The sequence below is a fragment of the Astatotilapia calliptera genome, chromosome 23 (assembly GCF_964374335.1).
Source record: "Astatotilapia calliptera chromosome 23, fAstCal68.1, whole genome shotgun sequence".
NCBI lineage: Eukaryota > Metazoa > Chordata > Actinopteri > Cichliformes > Cichlidae > Astatotilapia > Astatotilapia calliptera.
In genome coordinates, this window is record NC_137443.1 from 22337286 (window position 1) to 22357344 (window position 20059).

Genomic DNA, 20059 nt, shown 5'->3' on the forward strand with positions numbered 1-20059 from the left:
ACATAAAGTTACTATAAGACTTTCTCATGACATTTCTGGGCTTTGTTTAAACTTCTGAGATCACACGCACCTCATCGTAAAGCTTTATATCCATCCTGCACTGGTCCACAGGCCACAGGAGAACTGAGCTCACACAGCTGATTGGCAGAGTTTCTAACACAGTGACGCTCCCGCTGCACGGTTCTTTGTTTTCATTCGCCGACGGGCTGTTTTTCCTCCACTGGTGATCCTCTCTGAGCAGATAGAGGGTTTCTCTAGTCGCCAGAACCGTCAACGGCATCCAGATATCCTCTGAAAGAAAGCCAGAAAAGTTTCACGTTTTTTAAATAACTCCAAAAGTGCCATTATAACATATTCACACAGAGCTAAATCATATCTTAAGTCATCTCAGGTCATTCTATAAAGAACTGCAGTATTTTCTCCCTCGAGCAAGAGCAACACATTTAAACTTTACTGTTTTGAGCTTTGAGATTTTAACCTCTGATCTTGTCATATAAGCTGCCTTTAGAGGTCACTGATGTTAAAAGCTTTACAAAGTACTTTTGAACTACAAAGAAAAGTTATGGTGTTACATTTCATGCCAGAAAGCTGCATCTTCTGTGGGACACGTGGAGGAAGAAAAAAAAAACAGAGAGAAGTCAGATCCAGACATGTTAAAATTATAGTACTTGAAATTCCAGAGACCTACACAGCTCTGTGCAGCCTGCAGCTACCCCTGCTTTAAATGTGCCTGCTTTAGCAGAGCCAGTTAGGAGTCCTGCAGGGTCAGTATCTACCAAACTCACGCCAAAGCAGTCACCTGCCATCGCTGAGTAAAAACAAAAGATGTCTGCCTCATTTAAGGGCACAGGTTTGATTGTCGATAGGCATCTCACGTCAGCTACTCCCCACGGGTGTGGGGGTTGGGGGGGTTTGAGGTGGGGGGCTCTTCCTGCCATAATCTACTTTTATCTTCAAGGAAATAAAACCTTGTTGCCATTTCATTTGTAATTCTCCCCTTTAGCACATTATCCTGGCATTTATTCCTGCAGTAATTCTGGGGGTGCAGAAGTAGCGTCAGGGATTTAATTGGGCCAAGATTCCTTACTTCTGGCTAAAACCAACAGTTAGGATTTAGCTTTTTCTCCAGCTTGTAAACTAAATTACCTCAATACAAAAACCTCACGACAAACAACACTAACATAAAGAGATACACTCACCAGCCACTTTATTAGATAAACCTGTTCAACTCCTCATTAACACAAACATCTAATCAGCCAATCACATGGCAGCAACTGAGTGTATTTAACCATGAAGAAATGGTCAAGACGGCCGCCGCAGTTCAAACTGAGCAGAACTGTCAGATCACCTTTTTCAGCAGAATGGTCAAAAGGTGATTTAAGTGACTTTGAACGTGTCTTGGTTCTTGGTGCCAGACAGGCTGGTCTGAGTATTTCAGAAACTTCTGCTCTGCTGGGATTTTCCCATACAACCGTGTCTAAGGTTTACAGAGAATGGTCTGAAAAAGAGAAAATGCCTAGTGAGCAGCAGTTCTGTGGGTGAAAGTGCCTTGTTAATGCCAGAGGAGAATAGCCAAACTGTTTCAAGCTGCTAGGAAGGCAATAGTAACTCGAATAACTACTACTTGTTACAACCAACGTATGCAGAAGAGCATACCTTGAAGCAGATGGGCTAAAGCAGCAGAAGACCACACCCATTATGGTCTCCTGCTCCTGAAGACCATAATGGGTGTGGTCTCCTGCCATCAGCTAGAACAGGAAACTGAGGCAACAATTCGCAGACTCACCAAAATTGGTCAATTCAACACTGGAAAAATGTTGCCTGGTTTGATGAGTGTCGATTTCTACAGCGATACTGAAATGGTAGGGTGAGAATTTGGAGTAAGCATGCACGGAATCGTCCTGCCTCGTATCGACTATTCAGGCTCGTGGTGGTGTGGAGGATATTTTCTTGGTACACTTTGACCACCTAGTACCAAATGAAGATTGTTAAAACACCTTACCCTGCCTGAGTATTGTTGCTGACCATGTCCATCCCTTTATGACCACAGTGTACCATCTTCTGATGGCTGCTTCCAGCAGGATAACACACCATGAAACCTCAAACTGGTTTCTTTAACATGACAATGAATTCGCTCTACTCAAATGGTCAGTCACCAGATCTCAATACGATCGAGCACCTTTTGGATGTGTTGGCAGTGAGAGAATGTTCCCTGGAACACTCTCTCACAGTCTGTTCTCTAAAACCTAAAAGAGGAATTATGGATTTGATCAACTGGTCTCTGAATGCAATTGACACCCCTTCTCAACGAGAAGTCTGGGCTCGGGTGAGCCTGACTGCTGAAGATATCTACCTATTCGGAACCATGATAACAGGGTTCCTGCTGATCGGAGCTGGCTTGGCCCTGGCTTATCGAAGAATTAAGGAAGCGGAACCGGCTGTTCAAACCCCCACAAGGCTGCCCGCTGGGATTGAAATGATGGGACGAGGCGTGAGTTTCTCAAAATGGGCTCATTGAGTGCAGCATGGAGAAGATCTTGGAGAACGCACGGCTGCTGTGAATACTCAGAACAAGACCTCTGAGTGAAAAACTGGATTACCGGTACATTTGGAGGGGCTCGCTCGAATAACACCTTTGAGCGCAAATTGGATCAAATCTTGGGGAAGTGCATTGCAGTCGTGAGTTCTCAGGACCTGCTCTTTGAGCAAAAAGAATGACAACATCATGGAACGTAAGTTTGGATAACATCATAGAAAGCTCACGGCTCTCCAACGGGAGATTGAGAGACCAGTGTTGGACTGTTAGAGCAGCTTAGAAATTCATATGACCTGTTCGCACTAAAGTAAAAAGCACCATCACTTCATGCGGATACCCTCTCGGTGCCAGCTGCGGTCGCAAGGCTGGAGCCGATCAAAAACACCCTGATAACGACTGTGTTTAGTCTGTTCCTTCCCATTCCATGCAAGGCCACCTGGGTTGGCTGGAAGACTGTTTACTTAGCCTAGCAGGGCGAAGGACACTGTCTCAGCTGAACTGTGGACACGCACACACATACATATACACTGATATGCACACACTCATCCCCCCTCCCTTTCCAAACGCCTTCGACGCTTATTCCCTTTCAATGCTGACAGTGGATCAAGGAGACCAGCGCATGCAGGCCGGGATGTACTGTCTAAATCGGCTGTCTCTCACCCCTTTACCCACCCCTGTTGCTTGTCATGTGTTTCTTTGCTGTATTAAGATTTTTTCATGTGCTATGTGCAGAGGTGTTTTTTTTCTGTTCTCAAACTGATCTCCCTGTTGGAGCTCAGTCTGGGGGGAGTTATTTTTTTCTCCTCATCTTTCCTCGTGTGGTGCATTTTCCATTGTTATACCTCTCTGACCTGTCTTCCCCATGTGATGTTTTGTGTCATGTATGAATGGTCGGAGGGTAAGATGGCGCCGCCATTGCGTGCAATAGGTCGGCAGCCTTATGAAATTTCCCCTTGTGGGACTAATAAAGGTATATCAAAATCAAATCAAATCAAATCAAACTGTCTAAAGCTATCATGTCAATATGGGCCAAAATCTCTGAGGAATTTTCCAGCTTGTTGAATCTATGCCATGATGAGTTAAAGCAGCGCTGAAGATAAAGGAGGGTCTAACTAGGTACTAGCAAGGTACCTAGTTATCTAGTGATAACTGATAGAAATCTAGAACGGAAGCAAACTCTGTGAGATAAAAAGAAACAAACAGAAAAATAGAGTAATAAAAACTCAAGTCAGCAAAAAAACAACAACTTATGAACAAGTGGATGTGTCACCTTGTAGGACAAAAGCCAGAACATAGAAGAACTGCAGCTGTCCGTCCTCCACATCTGCCTGGATGTCTTCGCACACTAAAGGCCTGACAGATCAGACAAAGTCCAGTGTTAACATGACATACAAACACAAACAAAAATCTCCTTCAGTTAAAGATACAATGGCATAAACACCGATTTGTATAAAATAACAGGGCGGTTTGGAGCCTTGTGGCTGATAGGTGTGAGATTGAAGGGCTTCAACATCCCAGCGTAAAGTTTACAGTGACTCTGAAGCAAAGGGGATAATTAACATAATGACAGCTGACAGGAGTAGTGTTGTGCAAACACTGGAAGTGAGACTGTGGTTTGCTGCCTCAGAACACATGAAGGTTTGTTTGTATTTTTTGATTTTGTGTTGTGAAGCCTGGAGGAAAAATGACAAATTGGGAGATTTAAGGCCTTATTGTGTTGGCACCTGAATGAATTTGCTAATCTACTTAACAGGCACTTAACAGGCTTGGTTTCTGTCACTGTCAATGTATTTTTTTAAGCTAAAGAGAAAAGAAAGTATTTATTTATGTTCTCTAACTTGGAAAAAAAAAATTCTTCCAGGATGTCTAAACTGCCTCATATACTTACACAGTTTGTGTGTATGATTGAAAAGTTGGATTATTCACAGCACGTGTTTTTTTTTTGCAGGTTTATGGGAGGTTTTTTTTTGTTTTGCATGTTTCTTCCCTGAAATCATACTTTCATGAGCTAAACCACATTCCTTTTCAGTGAGCACCCAGGAAAAGCGTCTATCTTCTGAGTGAGAAAGGAAAACATACAAATAAAGGTGCAGAAACACTACTGGCACTGTTAACAAACTACACGGGGGACATGCATGCTCTAGGACTTGCAGAGCAAAACACATGTTACAAATTAAGATGTGGTTTACCAGCTAATTTAGTGGAGCCATTTTACAAAATGGAGTCTAAAAAAAGCTGATTGTAATCAACTAAAGATGTGTCAGAAATGTGCAGCGTTAGAACTTCTACTGCCGTAACTCCCTTTAACCTACACGGCCCAACCACATACAAATGTGCATAACACTATTCAGACCACATCTTTCAGCATCTACGCAAATAAAATCAAAGACGCCTGCTGTTTTCTCACTGCATCCAGCGGGTCCTCCCTCAGCAAAAGTAGGCGTGCAGATGCAGTGTGGGTGCGTACCAGAGATGGTGCTCAGGGGTGAGCCTTGTGGTGGAGATCGACTTCAGCTTGCTCTCTGATTTGTGAGCCATCTCACGCACAACTCCTGAAGAAACGGCAAGAAAACAGTTAGTAGTGGTCAAAGAATTACCCGTGAATATTCCCTCTCACCCAGGTTTTTACTAGAGTTGGCTTGCATGATTCACTGTTAATTATTTTATGCTGCATCTCGGTGAGCTCCCTCAGTTCATCCTACCTGAAACAAGCCATTTTAGCACTTCTCCCTTTAACTCTTTAGCCCCCGAAAGCCTCCTAAGAGTAACCCTTGAAGCTCTTTTATGAACAGTTGTTTCAGTTATTTCAGACCTCCTCATAGAACAGAATTACTGGGTGTGCCTGAGAAGATAGTGAGGGTGGTCTCTGCCTATGCAGCCATCCTTGGATAAGTCCACATGCTATTCCAACAGTCATCAAACCACATGTTTATTGTTATATACTGAGGTGTTAAAACTTGTCATTAAGGGTACAGGGGCAGGTTGCCAAATATCATCTTTATGTGGGAAAGTTAAAACCTTTCAATAGTTCTGCATTTGTTCAGGTATTTGAATATGCAGAGCTTAGGCAGAGGGGTATGCAACCTACGCAAATGTGGTTATATGCGGTGTTCCAAAAAAAACCCCAAAGCATGTAGCTTAGTATCGATGATGCTATGCATGGGTACATGCTTATTGGTTGGAAGGCAACAGGATGAAAAGAACGGATGAAAGGGAGTTCACCATGAATGGGAGAAGCATGAAAAAACACCAAAGATTACAAAAAAATTGCATGAGAAGCATCAAGAGTGGCCGCAGTCATTTCATTGTTTTTAGCATTCAGTTTCACTTCATTTCAAATGTATTTAAATAGAAACAAACAACAACAGTCACCTCAAGGTGCTTTATCTTGGGAAGTAAAGACCCTACAAAACAGAGAAAACCCCCAACAATCAGATGAACCTTGCGAGGAAGCACTTTGCGACAGTGTGAAGGAGAAACTCCTCTTTACCAGGAAGAAACCTACGGCAGAACCAGGGTCAGGGAGGGGCGGCCATTTGTGTGCTCCCTCTGTGACTGACCAACAAAAGTACAAACTGAGGTTTTTTCAGCATTCTGAATATGTAATCTGTTAAGATTTGGGTTTATATTTGTGGAAATTTTTAAGATGTCAATTTTCATTGTGGGATATGATGCATTAGGGTCATTTTAGGTGACATTTGCAAAATAATTCCAGAGGTGGAAGAGCTCTAGTATTCCAAAAGAAACCACAGAATTTCTGAGATGAAACTTCCACATATAAAGCGTGTCACTCAGTGTCCATCGATGTATCGCAGAGTTCATCATTAATGGACAATCCAGGCCCCAGTTGCCTAGATAATCCTCTAATTTATTGATAGGTCAATATTGACAGTATCCTTTGTTCGCACTGGTAGTTGCTTCATTTGGTTATCTTAAGTTTCAGGAGGTGTATTTGTCATTTGTCTGACATGTTCCATTTAGCACATTAAGAAATATCCAACCACCAAAAATTCAAAAATGGTTCCAATACTCAAAAAATGTAATGAAGGTTGAATGAAGATTAAGAGTCTGAAACCTCAACCTTCCCAATCAAAAATCTATTAGTTCACCGCTGAAATTTACTTAAAATTTCTTAGATTCCTTCTGAACATGACATGTGACCATTTCAGCAGTTTACAGCTGGCTGGTTTACAGCTTGTTGAATCAGCTGAGAGGGTAGCACTCCTCTGTTCTCACTTTCCTGAGGCATTTTAGATGAAGTTGACAGATTTGGGGGTTTAGGAACATTTAACAGGAGAAAGCAATCAGGTGAAAGGATACAAATATTACTTCTAAACTTGTAAACGTGTACTATCCTAGAAATGTCACACCCAAACTTTCATGGAAAGAAGTCTAAAGACAAAAGTGGAACCCAAGCCGAAACTTCTTCTGGTAACTGTCATAAGGTGCAGGTGTTAAATATCAGCACCATTGAATCAGTGGTTGAGAAAATGCTGGGAACACAATCTGCCGGGTCACGCCAACAGTTGTGAATTGTGGCGTATCATTGAGTGTGACTACAACAAAGGGAAGAAATGATAACTGGGGTCAAGTTTGAATAGATGAGATTTCAAAGATTTAAAGAGACACTGAGGAGGAGACAGAAAGAAAGGACAAGGCTCAGTTACAGCCGAAGGAACATAAAATGAGGGCAAAACATGCTTTCCTTTATTAAAAATGTGAAAATCAGAAAAAAAAAGTCTTATCTAATTTTCACCTATGTTACAAAATGACACCGTATCCCCAAAAGTTCATCGACAGTTTGGTTCCTTAATTTAATAAAATGATTCTAAAAATATACACCAGCTTCTAAAAGGTGTGTATCAATCTATAATGTTTGATGTAATGAAATGTTTATTCATACTGACATTTCAGTAACCACGAAGAAAGATTTAGGGTTCAGAAACCAGTCGTGACATTGGCCACACACACAGTTTTTACATTCCTGATAAATTTCAAAGTTAAACAATCATTTTGAACTAATCAGTGCTTATAAACACATAATTCACCTCTCAGGATTAAGTGCCACAAAATTAGATCAGCATTTTATTTTTTGTTCTCATATATTTGTAACCACTACCTTTTTTTTAATCCAAAAGTTAGTGGTTACCACTTTGCACGAGAACCCATTTTCATTTCTTAAAAAAAATAAAAAAAAATAAGAAAAGAAAAATCATATTTTGTCATTAAATCTAATTGTCGAATTGTTTAAAATCTTGTGGTTTATCAAACTCCGTTGCCTTTGGATAAAAAAGGTAAGGTTCTTGCCCCGCTTTGTGTCACGTGTCTGATGTTTTTCAAGACTGTGCATAGTTTTATTCATATTCATTTATTTTAATAATTTCCTTAAAAAAAAGTTTCAAAATATTTTGGACAAAACTGACAGATGGCTCAGTTGCTTTCACGAAAATCTGCACTGGCCCTGGGTCAAAGTTTCCCCACACTCCTGGCAGTGTTTAGCATGTCTGAGGGGAAGCAGTGAGCGTTAAGACTAACAACGAGATTAAATAACGTGTTAACGTGGACAGTTTAGCAAGGTGCCATCCAAGACCGCAATCAGGAGTAAGTAAAGGTGACAAGCAGAGCGTGTTAAGAACCAAATCTGAAACAAACAGACTTTCACTAGAGCTCTGCTCTGTGTCAATATTGCTGTGTGGCTGCTTCCAACAACAACACCCCTGATCATTTTCACATGATATCAAATACCAAACCACTGTCTGATACGTTAGACACCCGGGACAGGAAATGGGTAAAGATTTGATTTTCTAATTCCAGTTTCCAAAGCAACATCTCTCTATGTTGATACCGACAACTCGCACCAAATCTTCTACAACACGGTTTGATTGCAACAGTGAACATTAATAGAGTCCTTCAAGCATGAGAAAAGACCTGGCAGACCCCCCCACCCAAAAAAAACACCCCAAAAAACACTGGGCCGTAGATTCCAGAGGTCTTGTGTTATCTCTCCTGTTTCAATAAAGCTGTGTCAGACTAGGTTGGAGAAAGAAGCTCTAAGCTCCAGAAAACTGTCCCTGTTATAACCACATCCTTCCTCTGTCTTCCAGGCAGCGAGTCCATCGTCATTCCAGTTGTGGTTTCGAAAAAACTTTGTCCACATGAAAGGAGCCAGCTTGGACAACAGTCAGACTTTGTTATGGTTAAGCTTTTCCGTATTTCTCCTGACAAAATATTGCAACAGCTGTTTTCGGGGTTAATTTGGCAGTGGCATCAGAGAGTTTGTCATATTAGCCACTTTGTTTTCAGGACAGAAATAAGTACAGCCTTCGTATAATTCACATGTAGGTGTCTAAAGCAATGAGAAACATCGGGATTCATTTGTCTTCTGAGCACCTGGAAGGATACAAAAAGATCTTATTTGTGGGTTGTTGTTTTTTTTCTCTACTCCGTCTGCTTTGTTTTGGAGACATTCTGGTCTTGCTGAAAGCAATCTGGAATTATTTTCACCCACAAAGAATACAACGCAGTAAATGAGCGGTTTATGGACTTAAAAAGAAAATGCTGTTAGTGGAGAGACAAAACTTCAAGGAAGAGGGAGAAGAAAGAAGCAAGTGGGATGCCTAAAATGTTCCTTGATCCTGGTCAGTGAGAGGATCAAATAAGTTCATAAATACTCTCATATATGTGGGTGAGGCTCGAATTTAGCTTTGGAAACATTCGTCAGACAAACATATTTAGATAATGAACTGCCTTTTTGTTTCAGTACATTACATTGAAATGTTTCTTCTGTTTTTTTGTTGTTGTATTTTTTACTGAAAGATGAAACCAGAGTGAAAATTATATTAAAATAATTTATCTTCAATGACCAACCACTAAATGCAACTCTTACAAAAGCGCGTTGGTAAATGAAACCAAATTGTGGTAGCGACTCTCAGCAGAGATTCAGGACTATTTTGGCTAAAATATATACCCACTACTGTGGCAGGAAGCCTTCAGAGAATTACTTGCAAAAGGGAAAATCTGCCCACTTTTGATAATTGGCAGTTGTTTCAGACCCTTTCTATAAGCGATGCGTGCAAAATGTCAATTTTTTTTAAAGGTTTTTGCCTTTTTAAACATTCCTTTGAAAAGGAAAAATAGAGCATTTATAAAAACAGATTACCCCTTCCTCTTAAAACAATATGTAAAAAGATTTGATATGATCTGAAATAATTACACTTGTAGCCTCAAAATTATGTTGCAATGTTTGTAAATAAGTAAATAAGTCAGCAAAACTCACTTCTCTCTGATGATAGCGATACTGAGGTGACATCTTGAGGATATCATGGACTTTTCTGTCAGTAAATGCCAGTGTTTTTGCCCCTGTGAGCTGCTGTAGGCCTATGTTAGCTGCTGTTAGTAAAGCCTAACATTAGGCAGGCTAACAATGAGCATATTTATGCATGTTTATGTGTTAGAGCCCTGAATTCAGTTCAAGAAATGAGGCTTGAGGTGAGAAGGAAACGCGTGCCACATATTTGACCGGTCTCTAGCCACAGACATGCGGTAGATTACGTAGAACGGTGATGTCCATCTTGGCCACTATATTCAAGATGGTGGGACAGCTTTGCAGCTTCAACAAAGCAGCGCCTATAACCGTGTCAACCAGCTGGCAGCCAGTTGAGTTGTGCTCATTGACAAAGACTCATTCAGATTGATTGCAACATGTTGGCAATCTGTCTGTATTTATAAACTACACACCAATTATTTGAACTTGAACAATCTCTTTGAGAGTGATTGCAGTTAACAAAAGTGGTCGTCAGTGTTGAATACCCTCCAGCTCTGTGTAACCATTTAGTCACCACACGTGGTAATCGGTCACAGAATGTGAAAAAATTCAACACAATTAAAAGGCAGCCATCGGTTTTGTTTGTAGTTGTAAGGAGAATGCTGTCCTACTTTTACTTGTGACTGAGCCATTAGCTTGGTCTGAATTAGGAGGTAGCTTTGCTATGCTAACTGTATCCTGTCCCAGGTTGTTGTTCAGTTAAGACTTCTACGTGAACAGAAATCAAAACAAGTAAATAAACTGAGCAAGATCCTTAAAAAGTCCATATACAAAACACATCTCGTGCTTTTTTTTCCACATCCATCAGGCTTGATCTGTACAAACATCAGGGACCATCCCTCTCTGTGCTGTTTTAATTATAATTTTTGTTCGCATGGGTTCAATATCAAAACGTTACATGTGCTAAAACTAAGCGTCGATCCTATTCCACACATGCCAAAATGTTTTTCTGTTTTTCTCCAAATGTTTAGGGGCTGGTAACTGTCAAATTGATTTTCCATATTTCTCCAGACATTCCAAAGCCCAGGAAGAAGTCCCTGTATAATAAAAGGTTTTCCTCTCAGCCTCTGGTCCTCTCAGTCAGACATGTTGGTGTGGTGATGTGCTCAGTCTGTGGAAACCCAATACTGAGGGGGACGGGTAGAAATTTGCGTCACAAAGCACACATATGGTATAGTATTACTTTGTGGCGGCGAGTGGGTCTGTGACAGGGAACATGTTGTTCAAATGTCTGCCTCAGGGACGTAACACAGCCCTCCAACTTTTAAAATTAGGTTAACTGTGTTTAATCTTCCCTCACTGTGCCCTGAGGTTAATCCTGAACCCAGTGTAACCAGTAAACACAGCGAGAACGGGACAGTCACATTGTCTTTCTGACTATATTAACAAAATAAAAACTTCCATACAGTTTCCTTTTATTCTGTGGGGTTTCTTTTTTACCTGTTAAACGGCCAAAGAAGCGTTTGCACCGCACGCTGTCCCTCACGAGTAGCGTGTAGGCCACGCCCACATCTTCAAACTCCATGTGGATGCTCTGAGAGCCCAGCCCCACCTCCAGGTAGCTCAGCTCCATGATTGGGTAGCTGTCCCTTTTCTGCAGCCAATTGGTGAGCTGGCCTCTGCTGGGAGGAAACAACATGAGGCATCAGGAGGTAAAGAAAATGTCCTGCCTCGCTGACCTCGATTAAACAGTTTACGTGATGTCTGACACTTGTAATCCGTTTGTAAAAGTCAGAGTTTTGTTAGTACAAATCACATCAGTAACTTATGTAATGCCTCATTTTTCAGGGATTAGGACACCGGGTCAAATCCATATTAACAGTCTGGTTTCCGAGACAGTGCCAAGAACAAGAGAATTCAGCACCTGCAACATGCAGTACATAGCAACTTTTGACGTCACCTTGGAAGAGCATCAGAGGAAAAGCTGATGTGTGAGGGAAGTCGACCTATTATGGCCAACAAATTTCTCACAGAGGGGAGAAAAACAGAAAAGAGCCCAGGGACTGCAGACGCTTTGAGATCAATGTGTTTTCAAGATGTGACCTAGAAACAGGTTATTCTGCTCGGCAGGTTGTGCAATATTAACCAGATCCTAATCAGAGGGTGCTGAGTTTTTCACCACCATCACAAGACATAATTGTTATCTGCCACGTGGTTGCATGGAAAAGTCAGCTTTGAGGACGCTGCTTAAACTTGTCCTTAAGTGGCTTTGATTTAATCATCTTTTTATCTGTTTCGGTTTTATGGTCGGCATACCCCTGCTCTTGGGGAAAGTCTTCACACTTGATTCAACGTAAATCAATCACCGAGGCACTGGAGATACCACAAAGCTAGAAAAAGTGCTGAGATCGTTTTTGTCATTAAGGTCTACATAAAGTACTAAAATAAAACTGCAAAACTCATAGTATTGCCATCACAGTTCAAACAAGATACAATAAATGTAAGAAAGCAAACAAATATGCATCATACAGTGTCTTGAAAATGTACTTGCCCCGTCCTGATTTTTTGCTGCTTACCAAGCAAATTATAATATTAGACAACAATAATCCAAATAAGTACTAAATGCAGTTGGTAACTGACAGTTTCATTCATTAAAGGAAAAGAGTTATCCAAACCTACCTCGCTCTGTGTTACAAGCAATTGCCTTGCATTGTAAAATCATGAATAAAGTGGGATTCACCACATTTTTAGAAAGCTGAGTTCAGTTTCACTCCCCAATCTCAGGTCTGATTACTGACAGACCTGTTGAATCAATAAATCACTTAAATAGAGCCTGTCTGTCAAGCGAAGTAGGTGAAATGATTTCAGAACCAACACGTGATGCCACAATCTAAAGAAAGAGCTGAGAAACAAAGTTACTGACATCTTTCAGTTTTTACAAAGCCATTTACAAGGCTTTGAGACTCCAGTGAGAACCATTATACACAAAAGGAGAAAACTTGGAACAGGCGTGAACCGTACCAGGAGTCACCAACCCCCAACAGCACATCAACGACTCATCCAGGAGGTCACCAAAGAACCAGAACAACATCTAAAGAACTGCAGGCCTCACTTGTTAAGGTCAGAGTTCATGATTCAACAATAAGACAAATACTGGGTAAAAATGGCATCCATGGGAGAGTTCAAGGAGAAAACCACTGCTGACCAAAAAGATCACAAAGACAACGTCTCACATTTACCAAAAACATCTTGATGATTCCCAAGACTTTTGGAAAATATCCTGTGGACTCATGAGACAAAAGCTGCACTTTTTGGAAGGTCTGAGTCCCGTTACATCTGACATAAAACTAACAGCATTTCGTAAAATGGACATCATAGCAACAGTCCAGTCAAACATGGTGGTGGTAGTGTGACGGTCTGGGGCTGCTTTGCTCAAGTAAGGAAAATCCTGAAAGAGGATGACTATCAGTTCAGTTCCTGAAGCACCTCTGAATGACTCAAAAAATTTTTTTTAAAAATCCCAAAATGAGGATTTTAGGGTGGCCTAATCAAAGTTTGGATTCAAATCCTGAACTTAAGATGCTTTGGCATTGACCTTAAACAGCATGTCCAATGTGGCTGAATTGAAACAATTCTGCAAAGAAGAGAGGGCCAAAATTCCCCCACAGTGACGTGCCAGTTATTGCAAACTCTTGATTCCCCCCCAGGTCTAAATAGTTTTTTTCCCTTAAATGAAATCATCATTTACAAAGAGCATTTTGTATTTACTCAAGTTATATTTATATTATATAAATAAGACCATAAGACTTTGTGGACTGGTGCCAGCTGAACTACCTCCAGATCAACGCCAGTAAAACCAAGGAACTGGTGGTAGACTTCCGCAGGCACAAGCATTCTCCACTGCAACCACTGAACATCCAAGGTATGGACATTGAGGCTGTGGACAGCTACAGGTACCTTGGTGTTCATCTGAACAATAGACTGGACTGGACTCATAACTCAGACGCCCTCTACAGGAAAGGGCAGAGCAGGCTGTACCTGCTGCGGAGACTCAGGTCGTTTGGAGTGGAGGGCCCACTCCTAAAGAAATTCTATGACTCTGTTGTGGCTTCTGCTATCTTTTATGGTGTGGTCTGCTGGGGCGGCAGCATCTCTGCTGGGGACAGGAAGAGACTGAACAGGGTGATCTGAAGGGCCAGCTCTGTTCTAGGATGCCCTCTGGACCCAGTGGAGGTGGTGAGTGACAGGAGAACGACGGCTAAGCTGTCATCCCTGATGGACAACGTCTCCCACCCCATGCAGCAGACTGTGACAGCACTGAGCAGCTCCTTCAGTGGGAGACTGCGGCACCCACGGTGTGGGACGGAGAGATTTCACAGGTCTTTCCTCCCCACTGCTGTCAGACTCCATAATAAAGACTAACTGATCAAGCACACACATCCACACATATGCAATAATACTAAGTGCAATAATCCTTTCTGTCATCGTTGTATTTTTACTCAGTTGTATATAGTATTTGTATTTGTATTCTATTTTTATCTTATTGTATATTTATTTTATTTTATTCTACTGTATATAGTATTTTATTCTATTCTGTACAGTTGTGTACTGTATTTATTCTTATTGTATTCTAATTTTTGCCTCATAACTTTTGCACTGTCCACTTCCTGCTGTGACAAAACAAATTTCCCACGTGTGGGACTAATAAAGGTTATCTTATCTTATCTTATATTAAAATTGGTTTATGATCTGACTCTACTGACCAATCATACTGGAGCAAGCTTCGGTTGCAGAAGGAAAGGTAAGACTACAGTTACTGAAATACAATCTTGAAATGATTGCCAATCATCTGATGATGATTTAATGTTTTGTTAGCTTTTTAAGATGCTTTTTGCATCAGAAGCAGAGTAGTTGATGGGTTCCAAGACGGCACTGACGGTCATTCATGTTTGCCTTCTCTGTAGTGTTGTTTTTTGTTTGAACAAAAACTTTGTGATTTATCTGGAGCTTTAGAAACTCTTGTCCCCAATTCTGTCACTACAGTTCGTCCCCTCTTCACCGCTACCAAACTAATCACTACTGGCTGAAGTGAAACACATGTGGGTAAAGGATGCTACAAAACTCCATTATGCTGGGAAACACAGAGATTTACTTGGGAAAGACTGGCTTAATCAGCTTTGTGTGAACAAAATTGCTCTACTTACTGCAAATCTGATGTCATTTCCAGGAAATAAATACGTCGATTTGAGACAACCAGCAGCGAGGGAACCTCCCCAGGTTCTCCAAATTTGACAGCTGACATCTGAAAGTCCAGAGAAAAACAAGCAAACAGAAGGGGGTAAATGACAAAAAGCTGGAAAACACTGACTGTCTTAGCAGAAGAACAGAGAGGCTCTCCTGTGCTGATAAACTCTTTTACAACATTGTAATGAGCACCATAAAGTCAACAATAAACTATTAAACAACCACATTATCAGATGAAACCAAGCTCTGTAAGTTTTCTTGTATCATTTCCTCCAATATAACGCAAGAAGTAAGAGAACAAGTGAAAAATGGAGCAGCCCCTGTCACTGGGTAAATAAACATAACCAAGATGAATGGTGTGTGACTTCCTGTTTCCAGCTGCTTGGTCCTTTTTGCTCTTTGTACAAGTGTCTCATAGAGACAAGCAACAGCCTGGTGATTCGAAGAAGTCTCAAACAACATTTAATGACGACAGCAGTGCACAAGCTACACAAAGGAGCCAAAGAAGAGGAAGAAGAAAAAGAAGAAGAAGAAGAGTGGGGCTTCAATGGGATCCTGGGAGATTTACTGTCAGAGTTCGTCTTGGCTGACTGAGATGAAACCGCAGATGAAGGGTAATAGGTCTTAAAGTTGTCACCAGCTATTAAGTTGGAATTTTTTTCACCCCACTGGGGAGATAATCTAAAGTTTTTTGTTGTTTTTTTCCTTTAAAACCACAGTCACAAAAGAAACAATAACACCGACATATAAAAACGCTGCACTGCCAAAATTGAGCGATCAGTCATAGGCTGCCATTGCCGGCAAACTTGTGCTTTAACATAGAGTCTGGAAACAATAGTGTTTCCTGAATTACACTAATGCCAGTAAAGATTTAAAGACCCTGAAAACATATTTTCTCAATCTTCTCTTTACTGTGAATTATGAAACCATACAATAATACATTTTTTTCTTTGGTTTTTAAGCTCTAAGCTCTGTGTGAGGCTCACAAACCTTAAGGAAAGAATGAAGTTCTTCTTCTTCCTCAAAGACTTCTACATCCAGGAAAAGCTTGAGCCGATGGTCCACCACCTCGTAATCCTCAGACAGAAGATCCAAATCATCTAAAAAATATATATGAGAAAAAAAAACTAAGTCATGATAAGTTACAAAGTAACTAAAATCAGCTTTGTATTTATGCTTTCAGATGATTCTACATTAATATCGTTATAGCGTAGCTTCCTGGAAACACTGGGAAGCCTTGCATACAGTATTTCTTGGTTTTTATGAAACCATATTCAGAGTTTACTGTAGCAGACTGCAGCGCTGGCCAACAGCCCTCATGCAGAAAGGCATTTAAGAGCAATAAATCCACCAAAGAACAGCAACAGAAGTTATTAGAACTGTGATGGATGGTTGTAGCTGATCAAAAACAACAGGGCACGGATCTGCAGAGACCAAAGCTGAGGCCTTTGATTTGAGAAGAGTGCAAACAGACATCTGATTAAAACAGCCTTTGAACTTTCAGATAACTGCTTTTAAATGGGGAGAGGTGCATGCACACACAAGCATACGCACAGGTTGACGAGTCTTTAGAGACCGGTTGAAGAGGTGCTCTGGAACAATGGATGCACTGTGTCGCTAAAAAACCCCCCAAACAAACCCCATATTCAATGTGCGTCAGTGTTTTGGGATGAGTTCTCCAGAACAAAACTGCCATTTCAGAAGGACAGATTACATGGCTCTGCAACTGCAATCTCACAATTGGAAAAAACACAGAGGAAAAAAGATACAGAAAGCTATCATTACGACTCGGCCTTCCCTCTCTGAGGCTTTCATTCCTCTCCCATCACTTCCAGCAATGACTCCAATCTGTCTTGTTGCACATTTACCATGTGGTTCATCTAAAAATGGCAGCCAGATGTGGGGGGGGGGAGTCAGATGCTGTCACAGAGATACAGAGCAGCTCAGAGGATTTCTGTGCCACACAATATTCATAAATATTTCTCAGTCTGCGCTCACTTTCAATTAGGACTTACATCTGTCTTTAGCAAAGGCAGTAAAGCCGATGTAAACAGTTTAAACCACATGCCACTGCTGATGTGTTTTACAATGACCACGCGAAGTGCAGAATTTGAGTTTGAAGCAATAAAACTCCACTTATATTTTACTGCTGTTTGGCTTGTTCTTCAATAAACAGTGCTGCCAACAACGTTATTTTAGATGTAAAAATGTATGTATGTGTATGTTGGGTATGCATGTCAGAGTTTCACTTGGGTGCGGTTAAAAGGTGCATGTTTAGCTGTATTGTTTTTAAAACTATACTACCGGCTAACAGCCGAAAGGTTTAAAGCATGACTCGAAAGAGTTCAACCACTACTCTTTATGACAAGCGCTCGCTTATCCGTCCAAAGATGTGCACTGTGCCTGCAGTTAACTGATAAGAAGAGTTGACATTTGAGGTGAAGTGATGCTTTCATTACCAAGCTCTTCATTTCTCTTTTACGACAACAGAGTGTTGGAATAGTGACTATAAAATGCTCTACAAGCCTAAGATACAGTGCTGTGAAAAAGCCTTTGCCCCCTTTTTGATTTCTTAGTTTTTTGCATGTGACGCTTATATGTTTCAGATCAAATAAATTCTAAGTTTAAGGTTTTTTATTTACTTGGGTAATCTTTGTCAAGAATTAAAACTTGTTTAATGATTGGAAACATGACAAATATCCAAAAAATTGCTAAATAAGGAAGGGGACAAATACTTTTTCATAGCAGTGTATACAAAAGCCACAGTGTAACATCTGCTGTGCATTGTGCCCGCTGCCACAACAAAAGAAAAACAAAAAGAAAAAAGAGAATAAGGAAACAGTTCAGTCGAGGGTACAACAGTTATTCTGTCTTCCTGCCTTTTGTCACTGCAGAGTTGCTCCAAAAAGTAAACGGTAAACGTCCTGTATTTGTATAGCGCTTTACTAGTCCCTATGGACCCCAAAGCGCTTTACACTACATTCAGTCATCCACCCATTCACACACACATTCACACACTGGTGATGGCAAGCTACATTGTAGCCACAGCTGGGGCGCACTGACAGAGGCGAGGCTGCTGGACACTGGCGCCACTGGGCCCTCTGACCACCTCCAGTAGGTAACGGGTGAAGTGTCTTGCCCAAGGACACAACGACCGAGACTGTCGGAGCCGGGGCTCGAACCGGCAACCTACCGATTACAAGACGAACTCTAGAGCCACAATCGCCCTTTATCGTAATAAAGGTAACAAGCTAACAGCTAGACAAAAGAAACAACAGCATGCTCAATTCAAAATGATTAAACAGTCTAATGGGTGCTAAACCACTTAAATCCAAAGTATTAATAAGAACTTCGGCATTCACATTTACAAATATTATAAGAGGAAAGCTTGTAAGAGGAAACAGAGAAGCCTTTTAGCCTGTGGCCACCCTCAGCCTTTCCACATTTGGGTGTGACTCTCAATAAACCACCACCTGGTCGTAGTCCATGGCCAGGTGATAGCAAACATTTAAATATTAGTAAGTACAAAGTTAATGAAGTTGTTCATCCACAAACACAGACTGTCTAAAAGCCCCCCCCTCCCCCGACATAAATAACAGACATTTATAAAATCCTAAATCACATGAGTTTGTGATACAATAAAGAAATAAAGAATACATCTCAAAGTCCATGAATATCTTTAAAAAAAACAACATATGTGAATTCATTATATATACATTTTATGACTATAGTTTTATCTATGCACCCAATGAACTAATCATAAAAACAACAACAACACCAATTGCTTATTTAATCTTCCAGGATACCCTGTTGACAGATAATTTATCCAATCAGCTTCGCTTTGGAGGTCTAGATGACTGTGAATGTCAGGCTATAGGGAACGTCTCGTTGTAGTATCTGATTATATCTAATTCTCAGCTCCTCTTACCTTCCCCACACAGCAAAATCCACAAGGCCACTTTAATTAGTGTGCCACATGTGTGGTCCTAAAGTGATTCTGTCACTCAATCTGTCTTTTTTTTTTTTTACCTGTATGTGGGTGTAATAAATGATTCCCTTTAATCATCCCATTACAGACCACACAATTCAAATGGCCATTGTGAAGTACAGTACACACCGAAACCAGTAGTTAGGGTACTGTAATAAACAATAACATGTGAGCATATACAAATGTCACAGTGTAACATGTATCCAAATATTGTGCCATGAGCCAAAGAAAACAAAAAACAAAGAGAAAACAAAGGCCTGAACATTTAATTTTATGCTTTAGTTATTTTTGTGTTTATATGATGTTTGAAAGTGAGGAGGAGGAAGGGAGGCTAAGACAGTTTGATCTGAAGAGAAAAACACATGAACTGGTTCCTAAATTTAAATCCATATGGTTAAAAAAGATTAGTGGTGATGCAATCTGCTGAACCCTATTCAAGTGAAAACCTACTACTTACATGCAACTTTCATTAGTAGTCTGAATTGTTGTATTGAATTTATTTTATTTGTTCTAAATGTTTTGTTAAAATTCCTATTTTAAGACCTTAGTGTATTTCCATTTTGTGTATGTAGTTAAATGTCAGGTTAGTATTGTCTTTCTGTCACAGTAAGTCCTGTCCTGGGTTGAAATCTACTGGCTGAACAGCTCAAACGACATAGACGCGGATTTAATGTATGAACCTGGACCCTCATTACTTGCATTGTCTTCAAAGGGCAGACTCACCATTAGGGGTGGACCTTTCTGCAGGCTGTGCTTGCACTTGAGGTGGTGTAGCACCAGTAGTGGTGTAGTGGTAGCTGCCTGCTAGGTCCTCTCTACTTTGGCACACTGAGTTGCAGGAAAGGTGACTGGTCTGACTTGGACTATCTCCAATGAAGAAAGAGCTTCCTTGGGCAGTGACAAACATGGACTCTTCTGCTGCGGTAACAGCTTCTGGGATGGGACTGCTGCTGCTACTAGCATCTGTGTAATCATCCTGATGTAGAACAAAGAAAACATTAACAATTCTGAAAATCAATTACCGCAG

At 40.8% G+C, this 20059-nt stretch overlaps 1 protein-coding gene across 3 annotated transcripts in view; it reads right to left on the reverse strand.

The window, feature by feature from the left end:
* The window catches only part of stk11ip (serine/threonine kinase 11 interacting protein), a 39336-nt gene that overhangs the window by 3776 nt on the left and 15501 nt on the right, over positions 1–20059 (reverse strand). Inside the window, exons 19-25 of one of the 3 annotated variants that reach the window (XM_026157573.2) lie at positions 19756–20008; positions 16035–16144; positions 15005–15102; positions 11301–11482; positions 5004–5088; positions 3807–3889; positions 71–291 (exon numbers count right to left, since the gene is read on the reverse strand). In XM_026157573.2, the coding sequence (XP_026013358.2) occupies positions 71–291; positions 3807–3889; positions 5004–5088; positions 11301–11482; positions 15005–15102; positions 16035–16144; positions 19756–20008 (1032 nt within the window). The remainder of the gene's footprint in view (positions 1–70; positions 292–3806; positions 3890–5003; positions 5089–11300; positions 11483–15004; positions 15103–16034; positions 16145–19755; positions 20009–20059) is intronic. The other 2 variants (XM_026157574.2, XR_013905622.1) reach the window with 2 other exon arrangements.